Here is a 20,378-nt window from a genome sequence, read left to right on the forward strand (position 1 = left end):
GTTTATTTATTTTTGAGACAGAGAGAGACAGAGCATGAGTGGGAGAGGGGCAGAGAGAGACGGAGACACAGAATCTGAAACAGGCTCCAGGGTCTGAGCTGCCAGTACAGAACCTGATGCAGGGCTCAAACCCACGAACCGCAAGATCATGACCTGAGCCAAAGTCAGACACTTAACCGACTGAGCCATCCAGGCACCCCCTTTTTTTTTCAAGTAGGCTTCATGCTCAGCATGGAGCCCAACACAGGCTTGCACTTGCAACCCTGAGATCAAGACCTGAGCTGAGATCAAGACCAAGAGTCAGACGCTTAGGCGACTGAACCACCCAGGTACCACTACTAGCAACTATTTGTCTATATTCTAAAATTTATTGGAAGTCTGTATCATTAAAAAAAAAAGTTATCTCTCAATTTAGCCCCCAGTGTTCACTCCACCCCCATGAGCAAGTCAGTTTCCAAGTACTGCCCTCCCCACCCAGGCTTCCCATTGGATCACACTTCACCAAATTAGGTCTAGTTCTTTCCTGAGATGTTTGAGCAAGATGGCTTCAGCAGGACTAATTCAACAAGATTCAGACTTAAGCATCTGATTTTAGTTGAATTGTTCCCAGGTTTTCCCAGAAACCAACTTTGAGACAAAGATTTGAGTCCAGGTAGTTTATTTTGGAGTGACCCAAGAGACTGTCATTGAGGAGGTGAACCCTGTGAATTCCTGGGGGTCAGTATCACTGGGGAGCTATGGATGATAGCACAGAACACACCTCAGAGTCATCCCATCCAAGGAGAGCAAGGAAGACTGGGGATTTTTCCTCCCATTCAAATGTCAGCAGCTGAGGGCTGCACTTGCACTTCTGGCTGAAGCCCGCAAATGGACAGTTGCAGGAAGATGCTCTGGCATACACTGTGATGGCCAGTACCTTGAGGTGATAGGCAGAGCACAGGCAGCGTCTGCTGTTATCAATAAAAATAACCTTCAGGGCTCTTGTTTTATGGATCCTGGAAAGTTCTGGAGGAAGTATGTAGTGTCATGGTGAATATTGCCTGTGGAAGTCTTCCAAGGCTTCGTATGTTTGGCTCATGAATTGTGCATCAGAGCCCTGTATAAGATTGCTTTGGCAGCTCCCCACCCCACCCTACATGTGCCAGAATTCTCAGGTCTTTCAGGAAATGCAGAAGTCTCTCATGTGCCTTTTGCTCTTTTCCTAACTGTGAGAATATAGTTCATCATTCATACTTGGTGAGCCCTCCCACTATATGTAAGGGCACGTGAAAAAGCATGAAGTATAAAATACTCTTCCAACCCTCAAGGATTGTGTAGTCCAGTTGGTCAATTACAGTGTGTATCATGACTCTTCTTTTCAGGTGGAATATAGGGTAAGAACTCAAGGGATGGAGTTGTTCAAGAGCTTTTCCAACTGGAAAATCTAGAAAAACAGAAATCAAGTTAGCTTGAGATTGGAACTGAAATGCCGGAATCACAGAATTCAGTCCCTGATTTAAACCTCTGCCAAGTTACTGAAGATAGCACTACTTTAAAAATTATGCTGTAGTGTTTTGTCTGACTGCGGCTATACTGACAACTCCTTAAGAATGAGGATAATTTCCATGTTAGTTATCTCCTGCTGCATAGCAAATTATCCCCAAAATTAAAACAAGATAGATTTATTATCTTACAGTTTCTGTGAGTCAAGAATCTAGGCACAGTATGGGGCGCCTGGGTGGCTCAGTCGGTTAAGCGTCCGACTTTCGCTTAGGTCATGATCTCGCGGTTCGTGGGTTCGAGCCCCGCGTCGGGCTCTGTGCTGACTGCCAGCTCAGAGCCTGGAGCCTGTTTCAGAGTCTGTGTCTCCCTCTCTCTCTGACCCTCCCCTGCTCACGCTGTCTCTCTCTCTCTCCTAGAAATAAATAAAAATATTAAAAAAAAAAAAAAAAGAATCTAGGCACAGTTTACCTGGTCTTTTTTCTCAGAGTCTTTCACAAGGCTCTGGCTCATCTGAAGGCCCAACTGGGGAAGGATCTGCTTCCAAGTGCATGTGGTTGTTGGCAGGATTAAGTTCTTCACAGATCGATAAACTAGGGGCCTTGCTTAGAGGCCACCCTCAGCTGCTTGACAGGTAGGCCTCTCTGATATGGCAGTTTGTTTCACCAAAATGTGCAAACCAAGAAAGCAATAGTGACAGAAGTCACAGTCTTTTCTAACATAATTATAGAAGTGACATCCCATAACCTTTGCCATATTCTATTGGTGAGAAGCAGGTCACTTAGCCCAGCCCACACTTAACAGAAGGAGAATACATAAGACCATGAATACAAGGAAGCAGGGACACTGGAGGCCATCTTATGAGTCTGCCTACCTTACCACCTGGTATAGTAGGTGCTCAATGATGTTTATTATTTTGAACATTTATTGTTACTAAAACACAAGGACAAGTTGCAAAACTGCATCATAGCAAAAGAACACTAGATTTCAGAGGGAGCAGATCATCCAATAGGGGAGTTTGGAGTTGTATGCTCTCTTCAGTGGACAAATCCACCTAAGAACTCAATTGTGGACTCATATTGAGACTGTGAGCTCCTTGGAGTGGGTCGGACTATGTCCTTTATCTCGACATCTTAAGCACTTACTGCCCTTTCCCTGACCCATGAAAGAAACTTGGCAAACATTGAATGGATTGAGGAATGGTTTAGTGAATGGCAAGTTTTGTCCCTCTTAGTATTTTTCCTCCCAGGTTACACGTTTAACAAAATGTTTCATCAATTTAGCAAGCAGTCATGGGGCCATGGGGAAGTTTACTATTGCAGAAATACTAAACAAGTATTTGATTAAATGAATGTCAAAACTGGTAATTTTTTTTTACAATACCTTTCAAAATACTAATCTGAGAAAACTTATAATGTGGATAAATACAAACTGTCACCAGTAAAATCTGCAGTTGTTAATACATCTGATTGAATCTTCGTAGCACAGGCATTGTGAAGGCAGAATTTAGAATCTAGTTTTGTCTAGATGTTGACTAGCAAGGATTTGAGTGCTGGATGTACTCTGGGGAATAGCATCTCACAGATTTCAAGTTGGAGTTCAGCAGAAGAGTGAATCCATGTAAATATTAGTGCAAACCCCTCTACACAAGGTCAGCTATAAAATTTTTGTAAGCCCTTAGAAGTCTAGGATTGCAGTGGTTTTTAAGTCTGTGTCAGATGAAATGCTGGTTAGAAAAGGAAGTGCTTTTATTCAGAGAAATTAATCCTTGGTCTCAGAACTGACGTACAGGCTCTTGTTCCTTCCTCTCTCTCTCTCTTCCACCCTCTCTCTCCCCACCCCTTCCTCCCCCTCTCCTCCACCCATGTCTATATCTCTATCTCTATCATTTCCTCTATCTCAAAGTAGAGTAATTTCCTGAGTCTATACACATAAGATATTTATGGAAAGTCACAAATATTGCTGGCCAATTCAGCCTTCTTATTCTGTTTTGGGTGATTTAAACCATACATATTAATACTAACATTCCTTGGATGTTGATAGATGAGTAAGAATCAGATTGTGTACTTCGTAAGAATGACAGGGGGGTTCCCAAGAGCTACAAATTCTGCAAAACAAATCCCTTAAGTAAATAATGGAAAATGATAGTTTATTTTAAGCCCTTTGAAAAGTCGAAAAGTGATGTAAAAGGAAAGGGCTCATCTGTTCTTAGTCAGCTTTTGACCTTTGACTATATAAACAGAAGACACACATGAGCTAAAGCTAGGAAAACAGACCATTATTTCTCTGCTATTCAGATGGATGGAATGAATCTTCCCATTAAGTTTTGTAGAGATATACTACAGCACTATTACACCAAACATCACATTTAATAATTTATTTTTAAAGAAGGCAGTTGTTAAGATCTTTGGCAATCTTAGTAACTTTTTAAAAATCTGTAAAGTGAGGTGATTGGACCAGATCTTTTCTAGTCTTTCCTGCTCTAAAATGCTCATATGAGGACCCACTGAATCAGGCTATCTCAGAATCTATACACTAATTCCTGTCCTTTGAGCACTTTAATACCACAGCCCCTTCTAATTCTATGACATGCCATCCATTAATGTTTATTTATTTTTGAGAGACAGAGAGAGACAGAGCACGAGCGGGAGAAGGGTAGAGACAGGGAGAGAAAGAGAGAGGGAGAGAGAGACACGGAGACACGGAGACACGGAATCAGATGCAGACTCCAGACTCTGAGCTGTCAGCACAGAGCCCGATGTGGGGCTCGAAGCCACAAGCCATGAGATCAGGATGTGAGCTGAAGTCAGACACTTAACCGACTGAGCCACCCAGGCTCCCCTATAACATGCCATCTTGACATTAACGCACAACCATTAACACACAGTAGTGTGCAAGCCCCTCCCCAAAGCATCTCGCTTCTAGAAAGGACCATGAAGACCCCAGCACCAACATCAAGTGCCTTTGTTACTATGCAGTGCAATTACCTGGTAGGAAGTGGGCTCCAGAAGAAGCAGGGAAATGTTTCCTCTAAGCTTTTTTATTAGCAGGATCAGTTTAGAAGTTTAGTTATTTGCTCTTTCAGCTTCTTTCTAACAATACATATCTTTCATTTCCTTCAGGTGAAAACTTATCCCCAAGAAACCCTATTTATGGCAATTCCTATGTAGCCTTCCAGTCTTAGCCTGACATGAACTCCCCCAGGAAGACTTTGGCACTCCTTCCTCCAAATTCCCATTTAATCTTGCACAAATACTCTGTACTATAATCATTTGTTGCAGTGTGTTAGGTCTTCCCAATAATGGACAATGTTTTCCATTTTTGTATCTTCAGTGCTGAAGATAATTGGGGCGAAAATATATTTGTACAGCGCACAAATGAATGAAAGACTTTTCTGATCAATTTCAACTTGCTCTGATTACTCTTTCATTACACAGCTCAGGCTGTTTATACCATACCATACAAGTGCATGAAGCAAAGGAACTACTTAGCTGCAATATAATATTTCTTAGTGGAGGAATATTTTATATGAGCAAGGAGAATTGGCTATTTAAAGAAATTTTATATAAATCTTTTTGTGACTGGTCAGGGAAGAAATGAATTCAGATTTGCATAGGAATTTTAAGAAGCAGCCTTGTGGGAAAGAGTCCAGAACTGTTTCTTCTGCCTAAAATTAAAACTGCCCAAAGAGCCTAAGCACTGGCTCATTTCCCTCTTGCCAGCCCACACTCACTGATGCCCTAAATTAAAACTTGAATTAATAGCAGTAAAAGGAATTCTACTCTGAAGAGGTTTTCATCCACAAAAAGAAGTGATATGAAAGAGAGTTATCAATGTTTTCACTTTTATATTTCCTTTATTACCCTGTTTCTAAAATTGAACAGTTTTATTTTCTTGCAATAAAAATAACGTTAATTGAAATAAATTCAGATGATACAAAAGGTATAAAAAAATTAAAAGTACCTTATATCCCATCACCCAGAGAGAACTCTTATTAACATTTTTTTGTTTATTTACTTTTGGGAGAGACAGAGAGAGAGAGAGAGAGAGAGAGAGAGCGGGAGACAGAGAGAATGAGTGGGGGAGGGGCAGAGACAGAGGGGGACAGAGGATTCCAAGCAGGCTCTGCCCTGACAGCAGAAAGCCTGACAGGGGGCTCCAACCTACTAACTGTGAGATCTTGACCTGAGCCAAAATTGGATGCTCAAGGGACTGAGCTACCTAGATGCCTCTATTAACATTCTTTTAAGTAGTCTACATGCCTAGTACAGAGCCCAACGCGGGGCCTGAACTCATGACCCCGAGATCCAGACCTGAGCTAAGATCAAGAGTTGGATGCTTAACTGACTGAGCCACCCAGGTGCCCCCTCGTATTACCATTTTGATATGTAACTTTCCATATTTTTTTCTATGCACATACAAAAAGTGTGGTCATGTTATATATGATGCTTTGTAAAATTTTAAAAATTAAACTTAACACATCATGGGCATTTTTCCTTTAAAATAAATACTAATCTTTGTCATTAGTTTTAAATTTGCAGAGGAACATCCTATTATATGGTTGTATTGTAATTTGTTTAATCAGTTCTCTGTTGATGATGATCATTTATATGGCTTCCAGGATTTCAGTATTATGAATAATGCTGTGATGAACATAGCTGTTTGTATAACTTTGTAGACTTTCCTGGTTATTTCCTTAGGATAAATTCATAGAAGTAAAATTGGTGGATAAAATGGTTTGCATATAAATAAATTCAGTCTATATTGCCAAATTAGCATCTGGAGAGGCTGGTCTTAATTGTCATACTACCATCACTGGATGAGAGATTGTTGCTCCACACATTACCCATACTAGCAATTAGCAATCTTAAAATTTTACCTGTCAAGCAAGAATAATATTTCTTGTTTAATTACATTGATCACTTGATAGGGAAGCATTGATAAAATTCTTAGAGGAAATTTCATTTGAGTCGTAGAGGCTACTAAGATTCATTCCCACACTAGGGAAGTAATAAGCAACTTGAATCTGATAATGGTTTGGGTGACATTCTGCTTATCATTTTTTTAGACAGTCTCTTCTTGAGGTTTGTACAGTTACTGGCTGTTTTGATTTTGATTTTACCTTTTGGTCCCATATCCAAGATTAACTTGAGAAGAATTTGGAAAGATCACAAAGAAGTTATTCATTATGCTAATATCCCCCCTCACCTCAGAGTGACACAGCATGAAGCAGGTCTAACGCTTCAGTGTACCACTGTGACTATATCATGCTTCTTTGCACCGTCAAATTTCCTACTTGAAGGACCTTTATTTCCTTTCTCTTGAAAACTCTTTCTTATTCATCCAGCAATAACCTTATCTCTTTTTTTCTCCTTCCTTTGAGTTTTGACTCAGTCTGTCTTCTTCCTTCAAAACAGAACTGGACCCACACTTCATGTTATTTGCTAGAAAACCCGAGGTGAGTCAATACTGTGAGTAGGCATGTGGGAGGCAGAGCATACTATAATGTGCCCAAGGCTGCTTTAGTAAGTATGATGCGACCTAAGAGAATGATTTAATGCTCTAATTATACTCGAAGAAATTGAGGACCAAAGCTTCACAGATTCTAGTAAGAGATGAGGTCAGAATAGCAATCTCAAGTTCCTCTGATTTGAAAGCTCATGATTTGCATTATACTATGCCCTCACTAGTGCCTGCTTATGGTGGTTTAAATGGAGAAGAAATCATAGATATGGCAGAGCACAAGTTTCCACATTTGGTCATTCCCCTCAACTTTATCCCAGTTCTCCTAGCTCTCAGTCCCTCAATTCCCCTCCACCCCCCACTCCCCACCCCAAAGCCACACACATTCTTCAATCAAAGAGTCGATCACTACAGTTAGGGCCAACTTCCCTGGGCTTATGGTAGTAGCACTAACTTAGAATCATGGAATATGTCTAACCAGGCAGCCATAATATTCATTACAGTATGTAATCAAGCCAATTTCAATCAAGCCTATGGGGTAAGATAAGTAACATTTAACATCACTGGCATCCATGTTGGTCTGTGCCTAGAAACGATGGCTTTGAGAGTAGGAATTTTTCAAAGAGACCCCACAATTCTATCCTAAAGACTCTGGGAAGAATAGCTGACTGTGCATTAGGTTATGTTATAAGTGGGGTGGCTCCAGAAATGAACTCACATTACCAGGTGTGAGAAAGATTAATCCTAATATTTTCACTGAGAATTATTTGGGTTAAGGATAAGCCAAAATCATGCTGGACATTAACAGATCTTTTGGACCGCTGAACAAAGCGGTATTACACTTACTGGCAGCAGAATGACTCTTGAAAGCATTTTCTGTGTCATCTTCAGAAAGAGTTAACAGGCTAGACATTCCTTTAGCCCTGATCCCTAATGTTTTAAACATTACTCTTTGCACTCTTGGCGCCTAGGTAACAGAAATTAGGGATACCTGCTAAGTCCTTGCTTGGACTGTTAGATACCGATAAGACATATACCTTCTCTGTGGACTGTGAACTCCACAGATGCTACTCATTACGGAAGACATCCAATTACTCTATGCTCAGTAATTTATTTATTTTTTAACGTTTACTTATTTATTTATTTATTTTTTAAAAAATATTTTTATTTTTTTATTTCTAGGAGAGAGAGAGAGAGAGAGAGAGACAGCGTGAGCAGGGGAGGGGCAGAGAGAGAGGGAGATACAGACTCTGAAATAGGCTCCAGGCTCTGAGCTGGCAGTCAGCACAGAGCCTGACGCGGGCTCTCACGAACCGTGAGATCATGACCTAAGCGAAAGCCGGACGCTTAACCGACTAAGCCACCCAGGTGCCCCTGTTTATTTATTTTTGAGACAGATCATGAGTGAGGGAAGGGTGGAGAGCAGGAGACATAGAATCAGAAACAGGCTCCAGGCAGTCAGGACAGAGCCCGACGTGGGGCTCGAACTCACAAACCATGAGATCATGACTTGAGCCGAAGTCAGAAGGTTAACCGACTGAGCCACTCAGGCGTCCCAATGCTCAGTAATTTAAAAAGAATTTTATAGTTATTAACTCATTTTATTCCCATCATAAAGCAATGAGGAGGGTACTATTACTAAACCGAAGCCTAGAGAGACTAACTTGCTTAAAGTCACACAGCTAGAAAGCAGTAGAGAGAGGATTTGAACCAGCCGTCTCATTCTAGAGCCTGTTCTCTTAACTTCCATGATGGGGTATGCCAATGAGCTGAAGAAGTCTCCTGGAGTAACATCTGAGACCCCTGAAAGGAAAGAGTTCTTTTTCCTTCCTGAGACGGTTGTAATCTGCACATGATACTTGGAAGTGCGACAGCCATCTTGTGACCATAACAGGAGTCACAGCTCCTGTATGGTTGAGTAGAAAGATGGAGGGCTCTCAAGTTTTTAAGGACATCCTTGAGTAACTGAATTATCTAATCTTGGAACTGTTCTACCTTTGGAATTCTTTTCATGTGACATAATGAACTCATAACTGCTTAATTTCCTTCAGTTAGGTTTCATGTTACTTATATCCAAAAGCACTCTCACAGATATACCTTTATAAGCATAATCCAACCAGAGACATACAACCCCTTCAGAGCATCCAAATATTTGTACTATGTGCAAAGTTTTCATTCAGTTTCCAAGTATTGAATGCTTTCCATGTATCAGGTACAGTGAAAGCTGTTGAATCAAACAAGTTGGTAAGGGCAGGTTTCTACACCTATGGAGGTTATAATCTGGTGGTAAATGTGTAATGAAAGTGGAGGCAGGCATTTATAAGGAAGGTATCATGAGGACTTAACCTAGGGTCAGAGAAGGCCTTAATGGAATCAAGAGAAAGCATGTATACCAGATTCAAAGACTCCACGTCATACTAGTATCATCCATTTGTAAGTCTGTTATGTATTTAATTTGTGATATATTTTGGTTTTAGTTGTATAAGACCTACAAGAACAGCATTATGTGTATAACAGTGTTATGTATATATGTATATATATATAGGCATATATATAGATAAATTTATAATACCATAATTTAATTTTTTAAACAAATTTTTTTATTTTTTTAAGGTTTATTTTTTTAGTAATCCCTACATCCAATATGGGGCCCAAACTCATGATCAAGAGTCACATGCTCCCCTGAGTCACAGCAAGGTGCCCCTATAATATAATAATTTAAATCAATATGGAGGCCCAGAATATTTTTCCCTTTAAAAGGCAAATACTGAAGCCAATTTAGAAGAAGCAAACTAATATAAAAGATAAGCAAAGAAATGCGAACCAAAGCACTTCTAGCTCACTGGCTGTCAGGCTTCTTGTGATTTGCATTTCATAATTTGTAAAATACAACTCATAAACGGTTATAATGGAATATTTTAACCATTTTAAATTTAATATTTTAATTAAATTAAATATTTCTTAAGTCTTTTTTTTTTTTTAATGTTTATTAATTTTGTGGGAGAGGGAGACAGAGTGTGCGGGGGGAGGGGAGAAGAGAGGGATACACAGAATCTGAAGCAGGCTCCAGACTCTGAGCTGTCAGCACAGAGCCCCATGCAGGCGTAGGACTCACAAACCAAGAGATCATCACCTTAGCTGAAGTCAGGTGCTCAACCAACTGAGCCACCCAGGTAACCCTATAATGAAATATTTTAGACTTTTATTTATTTTTTTTATTTAAAAATTTTTTTAATGTTTTTTATTTTTGAGAGAGAGAGAGAGAGAGAGAGAGAACTTGAGGGGGAGGGGCAGAGAGAGAGGGAGACACAATCCAAAGCAGGCTCCAGGCTCTCACCTGTTAGCACAGTTTCTCCTGAGGCTCAAACTAGGAACCCAGAGATCACGACCTGAGCCAAAGTCAGGAGCTTAACCAACTGAGCCACGCAGGCGCCCCTAGAGTTTTTACATGAAGAATAAATATTTAAAATCCTTATGCTGCTGTGCAAGTTCCAGAAATCATTCACAAGTTTAGCAAGGAAAATGGGCAAAAGGAAGGGGTGTTACAGGACATGACACACAAGAAGGCAGTGAAGGGAAAAATCAAGAGGCAGTAAAGTCCCTGGTAAACTCTACACAGCAGGAAATAGCGCTGTGCATATTACGGCTGTTACTGAATAAATACTTGTTGGAATTTCCAAAGATGACCAAACAAACATGAGAAAGGAAGTGGCTTTTTTTTTTTAAGTTTTATTATGGAAAATTTTTAACATGTACAAAAGTACCGAGAGTAGTCATGAGAACTACTGCAGCTTCAACGGTCATTATTCATGGCCAATACGGTTTCATTTCTATGTCCATTATTTTGAATCTCCATTATTCTGAAGCAAATTCCAGATCTATCATTTCACCCTTAAATGTGTCGGCACACATCTCTAAATCGAAAGAATGGAAAATAAGGCATTTGGTGTCTAGTTCACTCGGTGGCAGTCTTTTGCATCTTCAATTCTATAACTTGTAAAATGTGATTACAGGGGAGTGCAACGGAATTTTTTTTAAGTAACTACAATAAAAAAGGAAGTGGTTAAATTCCCATAAAGCTCTGTAGGAGGTAAGCTCACCCCATAAATCCAGATCGGCGTTTCATTCCCTAGAAGCCCAAGGCACAGCTCACTGACGCTTCCTTTCAAGGTTGGGACCCCACCAGCAGCCTGCAGGACACAGCCTTTTACGGGCCTGGCTGCTGTTCGCCAGGCGTCTCGGCTAGGAAGTCTCCGCCCACTGGGCCCCAGCAGCCCCCGCGCACCTCCGCGCGCCCCCGCCGCCTGGACTCCCTAGGCCTCGGCTCGGGAGCGCGCACGCCGTGCGTCCCAGGCTCGCTCGGGATTCTCGCCTGGTGCCGCAGGGAAAGGCCAACTGTTTGGTCCGCCATGTTCTTCTCCGCGGCGCTCCGGGCCAAGGCGGCAGGCCTCACCGCCCAGTGGGTAAGGAGGTTCGGAATGAGCCCCGGCACTGCCGCCACCCTCCCCTCTTTTTCGGTGTCTCCTTTTGTGGTGGGCGCACGAGAACGCTGGGCTCTGGACGGCCTGCAGGCGGCGGCAAGGACACTGCGGCCTTCGCCCTCACTCAGGGAGGCCGCCGCAGCTCCACCGCCAGCGAGGAGCTCCGAGGGAGGGTCGCAGACGTAGCTGCTGCGGGTGCGTGGCCTCCCCCACAGGACTGGGAAGTTTACGCCTAGTGTGGTCAAGGAGAGGAAGAAGGAGGGGCCGCCCGGTGGTCTGTTGCCGTTTCGCCCCAGCGCGGAACGTAGGCTTGGCCCTTTGTCAGCCGGAGAGGCTCTGAGGTCCCCCGCCCACGAAGGAGGCACCTTGCATATCAGGCCTGGTGACCTTGTTGCCGGCCGGTAGTAGCGCCCTGGAAAGGACTCTGAAATTGTAGGCATTGGCTTGCAGGTTGAAAGCTTAAAGAGTGTTTCCTTTGGGCAAGGTGTTTGATTTACTGCAATTTTTATTTTGCATATGGGAAAAGTTCGATAAGTAATAATGTCACATTAACTCTGAAAGAACACCATCAGAAAAACTGCACCCAGAAGGATTTTAGAGCTTGAATGGGCTTTTGAGATCCAAGTACATGCCCTTATTTTAGGCAAGGAAGTTGAATCGAAACACTCATTCAAGTTAACTTAGAAATGGTGATTCCAGGAATGGCGATTTTTACATCATTTACTGGAAGGAAGCCCCTTTTTCCCCCAGCAGTAAAATAGAAAGGTTGAGTCAGTTTTTAGCAGAAGAGAGAGTGCATAGTAGAATTGAATAGTTCAGGGCTTTAGAATTGGACCTGATTTTGGATGGTGGCTTCACCGCCTTTTCTAGCTTTGTGATATTGGGCTGTAATTTTCTTGCACTTACTTTTCTTGGTCATAAAATGGGAGGAATATTCCAATTTGCAGAGTTTAGTCGTTCAATAAACATTTGAGGTCCTGCTTCACTGCTGGGCTGCAGGTAACAATATGGATAGTAGTGATAGGTAACATTTGATGACTAGTTTTCATGTGCCAAGCACTGTGTTAAATGTTTACATTCTAAATCTCATAGTTGATACTATATCCCTATATTACAGATGAACAGACTTAGTCCTTGTTCTTGTGGAGTTGAAACTTTAAGGTCCAGGTGTAATATCGTACAGTGTAAGAGTACAGTGTTAAGAGATATGAATAAGATCAATATGGTTTGAAGATGGTAAGATTTTTTCTAGAGGCAATACTAAAATTGGTGATGAGATATTCTAGATGGGAAGGCCAGCATAAGAAAAAACTATTGATAGTTGGCAAAAAAAAAACCAACTTGGTGACTTTAAGAACCCTCAAGCAGTGTTTCTGGACCCCATTATTGGAGGTAAGGTAGGACCCAGGTGTTGGAGCTCCTTGCATGCCATGCCATAGAATTTGGCTTTATCTTAGAAGTAGTGTGGAGTCAGTGAAGGATTTTAGAGAAGCAGAGGAACATGGTCAGGTTTCCCTGTATTGGATAGGTGACTGGATGGAGTAAGGGAATACATTTGTTGGAGCCAGAGGTAGGGAGATTAAATAGATAACAGTCTCTTGCAGAACCCCAGGTGAGAGGTGAAGTAGACCTTGTCTACTAGTAGAAAGGCTAGAAATAAGAGTACAGATAGATTTTCTTCAGGTTCTGAGGGAAAGGTCTAGAGGTATAAATTGAAGACTATCTTCAGGTAGTGGAAGACATTTCAATCAAATTTTATGTTTCTGCAACAGTTTTTTCTTTGTACAAATATTACCTGGTATGTAGTATGTGCCCAATAAATATTGAGTTGATGAATAAATCTAAGATTTTCTTTTTCTTTTTTTTCCAGTTTTATTGAGCAATAATTGACACATCTTTGTATAAGTTTAAGGTGTAGAGCATGATGATTTGATTTATAAGTTTGATTTTATTACACAAGTAATACATTGTAGAGAAAACATAATTTTGGAACAGCAAATAGAATAAGCTCAAAAAATAAAAATTACCCATAGTCTCATCAACCTGGAAATAACCAAAATGTTAACATTTTTGTGTCTATAATTAATAGAACTTAGAATTTTTTTGGTAAAAATTGATGGTGTTGTTCACAGTGTTTTATAGCCTATTTTTTCCCATAAAACATTGTTGATCCACTTTCCAGTAAATGTTTCTATACTGTCATTTTTAATGCTGCATAACATTCCATTGTGGGGATGTTCTATAACTTATATAACCAGGCCCTTACAACCTTTTCCAAATAGTGGAATATCAGAATGACCTAGGAAATGTGTGAGTAGAGAGATGCCTTTTAATAAAGTTCCTTTCCTAAAAGAGAAACCATTAAGGAAACCATTTACATTTTCAAGGAAATTGCTTATTCTGTTACAATTTCTGCTGTATTAGCTAATTTCTTCAGCCACAGACTTGAGTTCATCATTGATTTAAAAGTACCCATAACTTAGTACTGTCTAGAAGTGCCTACAAGACCATAGTTGTGTGACCTTGAACCATATTTCTTAATCTCTTGAAGTGTCTTTTCTGTCAAAAGTATAGTAACACTTTGAGTGATTATCAAGAATTGCCTAAAAAGTGTATTATGGAGCAGTAAATACTCAGAATAGGCTTATTCTCTTCAGTAATTTTCCATGGCTTTTTGAATTGTTGATACTGCTCTGCAGCTCATCACTGCTTCATTTCCAATCCACTACTTAGTTCAGTAGCAGTGAGTGGCATTTTCGGCTTTAGAACTTTTTTTTCAATTTCAGAATTTTCATTTGGTTCTTTTTTATAGTTTCTATTTGATCTTTTTGTTCATTGGAGATTTTTTTTTTTAAACATGGGTGTAGCAGTTTTTAAATTGTGTGGTAATCTCCATTTATTGTCTTTTTAAAAATAGGCTGTTTTGTTTTATATTGAGTAATTAATTCTGAATTCTGTCCTGGACATTGTGAATAATAAATCATAAAAAACTCTAGATTTTGTTAATTTCTCCATGAGTGTTGGGGCAAGCTGTTAACTCAATTCAACTTGAACTATAATCCAACTCCCTTGTAGGCAGCAGCTCAAATACTGGTTCAGTTCCAGGCAGCTGGGCTGCCTGGAGTTGGCTCCATGTGCATGCACGGCTTGGGGGTCAACCACAGAATTTGGGGCCCCTCTCTGCCTCTTCCTTTCTGGGATTTCGCACGTTCCCATGCCTGTTGTCCCAAACTGTTCTGTGGTTCTTCAAGCCATTAAGACTTCGGGTTTTCTCTTTAGGTTTTAGTTGCCCAGCACAGGACTGATGGGGGCTTGTGGGCCTGCCTTCAGGCTAAAAAATACAAAGTATAAATCAAAAAACCTTCATTGGCTTCTTCTAAGTGTAGACTCCCTTTGGTGTCTGCCTGCATTTGGTAGTTTTCCAATGCCTTCAGAAAGTTTTGATTTTTTTGTAGTTTTAAAAAAATAATTTATCCAGCGTTTATAGTTGTTAGGGGTTTGGTTTGATAATACCTACTCAGCCACTCTAGAAGTAGAACCGCCTGTGGTGGCATTTTTCTTTCTAAATTTTAAGTTTTGTAGAATGGACTGTTTTCTCATTTCATTAGTGATCATTAAACCTGATATGCAGTGTCCATTTTGGCTCAAGGACTCTAAAGGAGTTTTGTTTTTTTTTAAGGCATCTGTATTAGTGTTTTTATTGCTGCTATTACAAATTACCACAAACTTGGTGACGTAACACAGATCTATTTATTGTCTTATGATTCTGTAAATTGAAAGTTTGACATGGATCTTCCTGGGCTAAAATTAAGCTGTTGGCAGAGCTACTGGAATACTGTAGGGGACAGTCTGTTTTCTTGACTTTTCTAGCTCCTAGAAAAAGCTACCCTTATTTTGTTGGCTCCTTTCTTCCATCTTCAAAGCTAGCAAAGGCAGGTTAAGCTGTCACATCACTGACCCTGCACCCATCATTTGTGACATATCCTTCTGTAATTTTGCTGCCTCTTTCACATTTAAAGGGCCCTGTGATTACATTGGGCCCACCCTGATAATCCTGAATGGGAATCTCCCTATTTTAAGGTCAGCTAATTAGTAATCTTAATTCCCTCTGCAACCATAGTTCTCTTTTGCTGTGCATACTAATATATTCATAGCTTTCCAGGATTAGGAAGTGGATATTTTGGGGGCATCATTACTCTGCCTCCCATGGCCTTAAACACCTCAAGGGAAAGAGAAAATAAGCCAAATTTTTATTTATTCAGTGAGGTTTAGCAGACTGCTACTGCATACTACAAATTCAGATCTTTTATATTGGAGATGTGAACTCAGTCTCCATTTCAAAGATATAAATAGCTGTACTTCCCTTCTCTTTGCATACTGTTTAATAACAGCTCGGTGCATTGGGTAATAATAGGTTCATTGACCATGTCAGTCTGGTTTTCCATTGAGAAACCTTGACTCACCCACTACTTTTGGAGTCAGATCAGGAAACACATTATAAATCAGTTGTAGGGTGGGGTGTCTGGGTGGCTCCGTTGGTTGAGCATTTGACTTTGGCTCAGGTCATGATCTCGCAGTTCATGAGTTCGAGCCCCGCATGGGCTCTGTGCTAACAGCTCAGAGACTGGAGCCTGTTTCAGGTTCTGTGTCTTTCCAAAATAAATAAACGTTAAAAATTTAAAAAGAAAATCAGTTGTAGAAGATTTCTTTCATTCAACAGGCACTAAATACTTAACGTATTTAAACACCTTTTTCTTTGTCTTGTTGGTAGAGAGGGAAAATGCCTTATATGTGGGATACTTTGCTGGGTGTTATCCCATTTTGTAGGTAAGACAGCTGAAGATTCCCAGACAAAAATGCCCCAAATTACACAGAAGTAGGAATCTGAACTGGGTTAGTTTGCAAGTCCTATTTTTTGTTTCTTCTTTTTCATCTGCTTTTCTTAAGTTGCTCAAGCTTACTGAAGGTATGTGTGTATAGTGAAGATTGTAGGTGCTATAATAGAAGAGTTTGTCAATGTGATCAGAGACTAGGGAAGTGATTTCACTGTACTTAGGGAAGAGAGCAGAGGAGATAAGAAGAGGAGGTTAACTTGGTCACGATGGGTGCAGTTTTGTTCCTAAGGAGATATCTGATAGTTCCTCATTATCACTGACTAACATGTTCCTTGATATCCCTCAGTACTTTCAGAGATTCTGGGTTGGAAAAGATAGCCTAGCATTTCTTGTTCTTGGCATGATTACAATTTGTGGACCATAAAATCCATCATCTGCATGCTAGGATATAGATACCATATACTCTAAAGCAGTAAATCCCAAATTTGATTAAAAGAGTCATCTATGGTGCTTTAAAAACACACATACTTGGGGCACTTGGGTGGCTAAGTCAGTTAAGCATCTGATTTCAGCTCAGGTCATGATCTCAAGGCTCAAGTTGGAGCCCCACATAGGGCTCTGTGCTAATAGTGTGGAGCCTGCTTAGGATTCTCTCTCTCCCTCTTTTTCTCCCTCTCTCTCTCTGCCCCCCCTCACTTACTTTCAATCTCTTTCTCTAAAATAAATAAATAAACTTAAAAAAAATACACATACTTCAGGGGCACCTGGGTAGCTCAGTTGGTTGAGTATCCAACTCGTTGGTTCAGGTCAGGATCTCATGGTCGTGAGATTAAGCCCAGTATAGGGCCTGCTTGGGACTGTATTTCCCTCTCTCTCTGCCCCTCCACTGCTCTCATGCATGCACTTGCTCTCTCAAAATAAATAAATAAATAAATAAATGTTTAAAAAAATACACATACTTGAGTTCCACCTGGTCATAGGTTTACAAAATTTTAAACAATATATGCTTATCAGAGTATTAGTCCCTAGGGACTAGAAAATAAAACAATTTACATTTATAGAACATTTGTTCAGATTTATTTGATTTTCAAGTTAAACTAAAAAAAACTGTGCTTAAGTTTTACCAGTTCTTTTTTTAATTTTTTAAATGTTTTTATTATTTTTGAGACGAGACAGAGCATGAGACGGGGAGGGCCAGAGAGAGAGGGAGAGACAGAATCTGAAGCAGACTCCAGGCTCTGAGCTGTCAGCACAGAGCCCGACGCGGGGCTCGAACCCACGAATGTGAGATCGTGACCTGAGCCAAAGTCAGAGGCTTAACCACCTGAGCCACCCAGGTGCCCCTAGCAAGTTCTTCTTCTTCTTTTTTTTTAAATGTTTGTTTATTTTGAGAGGAGGAGAGAGCGGGCAGGGGAGGAGCATAGAGAGGGGAAGGGAGAATCCCAAGCAGGCTCTAAGCTGTCAGCACAGAGCTGGACATGGGCCCCTAACTCATGAACCATTGAGATGAGCTGAAATCAAGAGTTGGACACTTAACCGACTACTGACTGAGCTACCCAGGTGCCCTTTACCAGGTAATTCTTTAGATTAAAAGCTCTTCAGATCATTTAACCTTTTGAAAATGAATGTTTGCTCTTATAGTCAACTTGTAATTATTTAGGGTCTTATTTGTTTTTGTGATTATTGAGGCCTATTACTTGGCCTTTATATTTCCTTCATTTTAATGGGACACAAAAAGAAAAGATAATGGGAAATTGGAGTGTTACTGTTTAATTAAAGTTCCAGTAATAATAATAATGATAATGATGATACTGGCCAGTACATGAGTACTTATAGTGATACTTTGCTAAATATTCCATTTCATCTTTAACAGTTTAAGATAGATATTTCTGTCATTTTATAGGTACGCAAACTTAGGTACAGAGAGGTAGAGTGACTTGCCCAAGGTTAGTGTACTATATAATTGGTAAAGGTATGACTGAACCTAGGTCTACTGACTAAAATGATATTTGGACATTTCATTTCTAGGAAGTATTCCTATCGTTCCAATATCTGAGTGTTGTTTATATCCACATTGGGTTTTACATATTTAAAGAGTACTTTGTTTAATTTATGGTCAGAATAAGACAGTATTGTTGTTGATATGGTTATCTTAATCTGTAATGCTCCTGTAGTACCTGGGCTTTTTGAGTAGCTTTTCTGTTATATAATTTGGCCAAAGTTTGCTTGTCAGTTCTCTTATACAGTGCTAGAAAAATCAGATTTCTTTAATCTGAATTAACATTTTAAAATTATTGATGGGATTTTATTTGGAAGACATTTGTAAGAGCCCTCCCACATATATTTGAAAATAAAACAAAACTTAATTTTAGTAGTCAGGAAAACTTATGTTTGGCTTTTCATTTATTTAGCTGTGCAATCTAGGAAAAGGTTTTTTTTTCTGTTCTTTGAGCCTTAGTTTCCACATCTGTAAAACAGGGGATGATAATAATACCTATATGGCAGGGTTGCTGGGAGGAATAAATGAGTTACAGTGTTTGTAAAGTTTGTAGCACAGTATCTGATGCAGAGTAAGCACTTGTATTTATAATCACTATCCTTGAAATAGATTTCACAATTACTATTAGCTCATCCATCATCTACTTTATTAAACCAAAATGGATTGAAAACTTTTATTTAAATTGTAGGAAATACCTACTCTGAGTATATTATACATAAAGACTCTTGGGAGCTTTTTGTTTTCTCTGCATGTCTTTGCTCCAGACAGCTGAAAGAAATGGCTTTTGCTTTAGCTGGCAGTGGGGGAGGCTGTAGGTAATAGGCTAGTAGATAATTGATGAACAATGGGAGGAAACTACATTGAGAGCCATTATCACTTTCCCTTCACCAGATATTTCACATGTGAGTTGTGACCCTCCCCTGCCAGTGCATACATATATTGTGTTGGTAAATGTGTGGGGTAGTGTGAAAGGTATATTCTGTGCCTGAATTGATTGCTAATAAAGGAAAACACTTTTTCGATTGCCTGACCTTAGTCCTGTCTTTCTGACTAATTAGGTTACTGATTCTGTCAGTTTTGTTTTTCAGCTTCCTTGTTTTTTATTAAGTTCCTCTGGCTGGATGTGGCCTTTTATTGTGCAAGTGTCTGACAGAACTGAAAAGTGAGCAGAGTGGATACTGTCAATGTTTGAGCATCAGAAGAAACTAGAAAGACGAATATAGGGACCATGAAAGATTTTGTTCTTGGGGAATGGGTGTAAGAGTATCAAATTTAATTTTTTTGTCATTTTGAGCTACTGGTATTGGTAATGCAAATAATGATTAAAAAGGGAAGGGCTAAGCCAGCTGAGAACTTAAATCCAAAAGGCCTGGACTCAAACTCCATCTCTGTCACTAATTGTGTGGTATAGGGCAGTTACTGTTTCTGAGCCTAAGTTTCTTTAAAAGTAAAATGGAAATAATAATAGCTAACCATTGATTTTTGAGGAGTCAGTGAAAAAAGGTATGTTGAAGTATACTTAACACAAAGCCACTCGAGTTGAATTCAAAGAAAACACTGCCACTATTTGCTGTGAATCGTCTTTGTTCTTCAGAAGTGTTTCAACACTCTGAAAAAAGAATAAGCTAGAATTGAAGCCCACTATTAATTGTGTGCTATATGTCAAATTATGTTCTTGTCTGTTTAAAAAAAGTTACTTGAATTTTCAACTGGCATTCACTGAATTCAAATGGAATTCACTGAAGTATAGATACTTCAGAGTTCAGTGAGAAACCATACTCTGGTGAAAAGAGTAGACTCTAAGGGGGAATCTCTGCTTACTCTTCAAATCTGTTCAGCATAGCTAAGTCTAGGTCTAAGACCAATAATGGGTCCTGGAATGCCTCTTCATTCCAAGGTGAAACTAAAATCAAATGGCTTATTAACTAGTGCAAAGATGTTAATTCAGACTTTTCATGTATTTATTCCTTTATTGCAAGTGTCTGATGTGGATGTTAATATAAAATAGGTGATCCCCCCCTCTTCAGAGACAGCCACCTTTACTGGTTTCTTTTATAGTATCTCTGTATTCATTCTCTATAATATTTTCTATATTTTGAGAAATTAGTGGGCCATGCAGAT

General features: G+C 39.8%; 1 protein-coding gene and 1 long non-coding RNA gene across 2 annotated transcripts in view; one reads left to right on the plus strand and one right to left on the minus strand.

The window, feature by feature from the left end:
• Positions 1-641: 641 nt before the first annotated feature.
• Positions 642-11,126, minus strand: LOC120221593. Its single transcript, XR_005525839.1, has 2 exons — positions 11,043-11,126; positions 642-1,423 (listed from the first exon to the last, which is right to left on the minus strand). It is a non-coding gene; the product is annotated as an uncharacterized LOC120221593 (long non-coding RNA).
• Positions 11,127-11,325: 199 nt separating this feature from the next.
• NDUFV2 (NADH:ubiquinone oxidoreductase core subunit V2) overlaps positions 11,326-20,378 on the plus strand; it is a 30,018-nt gene continuing 20,965 nt past the window's right edge. The window contains exon 1 of the mRNA XM_039219082.1: positions 11,326-11,405. Coding sequence (XP_039075013.1) covers positions 11,352-11,405 — 54 coding nt within the window. The 5' untranslated portion in view covers positions 11,326-11,351. The remainder of the gene's footprint in view (positions 11,406-20,378) is intronic.

The sequence above is a fragment of the Hyaena hyaena genome, unplaced genomic scaffold (genome assembly GCF_003009895.1).
Source record: "Hyaena hyaena isolate Hyena2069 unplaced genomic scaffold, ASM300989v1 scaffold_786, whole genome shotgun sequence".
Classification (NCBI taxonomy): domain Eukaryota; kingdom Metazoa; phylum Chordata; class Mammalia; order Carnivora; family Hyaenidae; genus Hyaena; species Hyaena hyaena.